Here is a 4454-nt window from a genome sequence, read left to right as displayed (position 1 = left end):
CGATTTTTGGAACAGAGAAAGCTCAGGGAGCTCGATTCCGGCGATGGGGTGCTTCCCCGCAGCAAGGGAGAGGCGGGGGAGCATGAGGGACACGAGAACTACCTTTGGATGGGCTCGGTTGAAGCCAGGGTGACCGGAGGAGGGCCGGCGGCGGTCAGGATTGGTCACGGCGGCGATGTTCCGACATGCTGGGGGTCGAAGGGACTCGGTGAGGTGGTCCAGGAGCTTCCTCGAGGTGATGTAGTCCTGCTAAAGTGATCAGCAAGGGGTGGGAGCTGCTGGACGGCTGGGTCGACGGGGAGGCCGAAGCGGCGGCAGAGGAAGGTCGACGGTGAACGTCAGTGGGATGATCTAGTGAGGGGTTTGCGCCAGGGTGGGGACGGGGAGCACCGGTAGAGAGTGGAGAAGCTTGGCAGGGGGTTGAGGAGAGTGGGAAGGGGCTGATGATGGCTGCCCATGGTGAACAGGGGCGACGATAGCCATGGCACGTGGTGGTTCTGTTCGAAGAAACAGAAGAAGGAAGAAAAAGGAGGGCGAGAGCAAGAGAGCAACTGATAGCACTTGTTTGCGGGCTTAAATAGGAGGAGGAGGAGGGCAGGGGCACGGCATAGCAGGCAGCAAGCGGTGGCAGGGGCGGTGTAGAGCTCGCAGAAAAAGAAACAGAAGAGGAAGCAAAGTGGGATGCATCCAGGGACTTTTCTGCAATTACATAAAATACAGGGATCTCATTGTAAACCAAGTTTTCCTACTATTCTAGAGGTCGAATGAAAAAGTGTTTAAAATAAAAGTTGTGCAACTTTTCAAATCCTACAACTTTGCTTTAGAGTTCAAGTTCAAAAACCCAAAGTATACAGCTTTACATTTTAAATTTTGAACAAAAGTGGTATTTGAATAGATTTTGTCCTTACTGAGGTAAATTTCTTATAACTTTGGACCTAATTGCAAGTATTTATGACACATCATGATGACTCAAGCATTTATGACAGGATGACATGTCATGATGACTTGCACCTTTTTACACTTTAGCCTTTAGTAACTTTGAAAGTTACTTTTACAATTCACCTTTTACACTTTTCAACACATACATTTCAAATGAAAATTTTGGATATTTTTTTATTATTTTATTTTTTTTATTATTATATATTTTTTACAGGGGATAAAGTAAGAAAAACATGTTAGCAAAACTACCCTTCACTTATTTTGAAGTTACCTCCTATCCAATTATATTTTGCAAAAACAACCCTAGTTTTTTCATAATTACAAAAATACCCTTTTTACTTGCATTTAAGTTTTTAAAAGCTTCACATAAACACACACAAGCTTTACACTAGCAAGCACATATTTCACACTAACACATAATGTTCCTAGCTTACAAGTACTCAAACTGTCACAGGAAGCCTCCTGCTGCCGAGTCTTCCTCGGTCGATGTGACGTCGATTTCTTCCTCCAAGGAGGAGAAATCCCCTTCCTAGGACATGTCATCGTCGTCGTCTTCATTCAGTTCCCTGCCAAGGAGGAGCTGGAGATCTTCACCGTCGGTCAGGGATTCATCATCCTCTGACCAGGTCCGGAAATCCCACTCTTCTGCATCCCAATGCAGAGGAGCGCAGGCCTCATACGCGGCTATGGGATCAAACTCTGGGGTCGCCTCTCGAGTTATCTCAGATTCAATGGAGATGACGGAGGAGACAGAGGATGAAGAAGCCATGGTGGGAGAAGGAGGGGCAAATTGGTGTGACAGTTCATGTACTTGTAATGCTAGACATATAATTTGTTAGTGTGAAGTATGTGTAAAGCTTGTGTATGTTTATGTGAAGTTTTGAAAATTTAAAGTGCAAGTTAAAAGGGGTATTTTTGTAATTACAGAAAAACCTAGGGTTGTTTTTGCAAAATATATTTGGATAAGGGGTAACTTCAAAATAAGTGAAGGGTGGTTTTGCAAACATGCTTTTTCTTATTTTATCCCCTATAAAAATTATATATTTATCAAAAAAGTTGCATTAGAAATGCATGTGTTGAAATGTGTAAAAATTTTGGGTAAAGTGGTGAAAATAGGGGTATTTATGTAATTTTATAAAAGTACAAGTCCTTTTATGCAAGTATTTGATTTACAAAAGTAATTTTCAAAGTTACTTAGGACTAAAGTGTAAAAGGTGCAAGTCATTATGACATGTCTATCCAATCATTATGACGTGTCTATCCCGTCATCATGACGTGTCATAAATTCTTGCATTTAGGTCCTAAATGTTATAAAATTTCACTCTTTTGGACAAAAGTAATTCAAATCCAACTTTTGTTCAAAATTTCACGTGTAAAGATATAAGTTTTGAGTTTTTAAACTTGGGCCCTAAAACAATGTTGTAGAGTTCGAAAAACTCTCCAACTTTCATTTTGGGCATTTCTTCATTAGGGTTTTAGATTGATGGGAAATTTGACTTTACAGATAGGTCCCTGTAGTTTTCTAAAATTGCGCATAAGTCCTTGGGAAATTCTATTTCCCTTCCTCCTCTGTTTGTCATCTCTCTGTTCTTCCTTATCCAGTTTCCTTCTTCCACTAGCGGCCCTATCTGGGCGCCTCTTCCTGCCTTCCTCCCTCTGCTGCTCTAGGCCGGCACGGGAGCAAGCAGCGCTGGCGGCGCGCGTGAGCCAGCGCAGGCGCGCAGGCGCGTGTGCGGCTCGGCGCGGCTCCGGCGGCGTGCGGGCCCGGCGCAGGTGCTGGGCGGGAGCGGGCGCGAGTGCGGCGGCCCCGAGCAGTGCGGCTGCGAGCGGGCCCAGGCGCGCGGCAAGGCGGCTCGGGTCGGCGTGGAGCAGGCGCGGAAGCCGACGATGGCGGCGTGCGGGGCGTCCAGGCGCACGGCGCTGGCGGGCGCTGGCGCGGGGCGCGCGGGCGGCTGCGGCTCGGGCGTGCGCGGCAGCAGGTGCGGACGCTGCGCGGGTGGAGCGGAGCGCGCGGACAGCGTGCCGAGCGCGCGGCGGCGCGCTGGCGCGGGGCTGGCGCAGGCCGGCGGGCGAGGCGCGGCCATGGGCAGGCGCTCTGGTGTGGGCAGCCCCGAGCGGCAGGCAGCGCACGCGGCTCCATGCGGCGTCACAAATGTGGGCGGCGCGAGCAGGAGCGGAGGCTGGTGACGCGCGCGCGGGGTGTGGACGCAGGGCACGGGGGCGGCTCGGCTCGGGGGCAGCAGGCGCGAGCGAGTGCGCGCGACGCATGCGCGCGGCAAGCGCTGGAACGCAGGAGCGGGCGCGTGAACGTGAACGGTGCAGGAGGCGCTGGAGCGAGCAGCACAGGCGGCGTTGGAGCATGCAGCCGTGTGTCGCGGGGTGTGATCTGGCGCGAGCGATGCAGGCAGAACGTGACGCGGGCCAAGGATGCGCGCGGCTCGGGCTTGCGCAGGAGTGGCGCTGGCGGCTGCTGTTCCAGGATGGGAAACCGATCTTCAGGCCAGCGCCGATGTGGGCAAGCACGGGAAGGAGACGGTCGCCAGTCTGGGGTATCGCCACAAATGGAGCACGCCCGACGAAGGCCGACGGATTGAAAGGGAGGACGCGAGCTTGCTCGCTCGTGAGATGCACGTGGGGCGGCGAGCCGGAAGGAGAAGTGGCGAAGCGAAGGCGGCGGTTATAGCGCGGCGAACTTGGAAGGAGCAGCTGCGCAGCGGCAAGGCGGTCAGGGCAGGAGTAACGTGGCGTGGGTTCAACGCGCAGCGCAAGACCGGCGGCAGTGGTAGACTGGTCCTGATGGCGTCACAGCAGATGGAGAGGGCGGCGGAGTTGCAGAACCCGGAGGTCCGAGCGGAATTGAACCGGCGCGTTCGCGAGTGCGAGCGGAAGTGTTTTACCAGTGGCCGGCTCGGCTCGATTCCGCAGGCGAGTGCGCGTGCAAGGCAACCGACCACGCGCATGTAGGCTGGGGGCCATTGGTGCGGGAGCAGAGCAAAAGCGGCGCACCGGAGATGCAACCAAGCGCGGTGATCCTGCAGGAGGCTACGCAGGTGTGCCGACCGTGTTTCAGTGGCACACGCGCGTGAGCAGTGGAAGCTTAGCCCGTGAGCAAGAAAACCCTGAGGTTCACGGAGGAGTTGGCATAGCGAACCAATCCGGCTCCATCGTCTCGTCCCATAAGTCCACGACGTCCAACAGTTCTTACCCCTTGTTGATCGCTCAACCGACTACCGTCACCACGGGTCACCGTGAGAAATACCTCTCCGGTCATTCTCCACCCACTACAATTCCCTGGCAAGCTTCTTCGTCACCCACGGAACCTCGTCACCGTCGAGCACTTCTCATCATCAATCCTGTTCATCGCGGGAATTCACTTTCCACCCGTTCTCCTCCACAACTAAGGCTACCCCAAGGTTTTCCCTGATTCACTGAATCTTCCTTATGCCGGCGACCCCTTTGCAGGAATATCGTCGTTATCTTCCTGTTCTCTGTTTTCCCCGACCAAGGACTTAATT

The 4454-nt window shown here is 52.9% G+C and overlaps 1 protein-coding gene across 1 annotated transcript; it reads right to left on the bottom strand.

Moving 5' to 3' along the window:
• Positions 1-2603: 2603 nt before the first annotated feature.
• Positions 2604-3023, bottom strand: LOC112896741 (atherin-like). The gene has a single exon (XM_025964864.1). The coding sequence runs from the start codon at positions 3021-3023 to the stop codon at positions 2604-2606; it is 420 nt and encodes a 139-aa protein (XP_025820649.1).
• Positions 3024-4454: the final 1431 nt, after the last annotated feature.

This window comes from Panicum hallii, chromosome 1 (assembly GCF_002211085.1).
Source record: "Panicum hallii strain FIL2 chromosome 1, PHallii_v3.1, whole genome shotgun sequence".
Lineage (NCBI taxonomy): Eukaryota > Viridiplantae > Streptophyta > Magnoliopsida > Poales > Poaceae > Panicum > Panicum hallii.
Note: the sequence above shows the minus strand (reverse complement) of the source record. Positions and strands in the feature narration are given on the sequence as shown.

Coding starts and splice junctions, on each gene's coding strand:
- LOC112896741 (XM_025964864.1), bottom strand. CDS start 3,023: ATGGCCGCGCCTCGCCCGCCGGCCTGCGCCAGCCCCGCGCCAGCGCGC.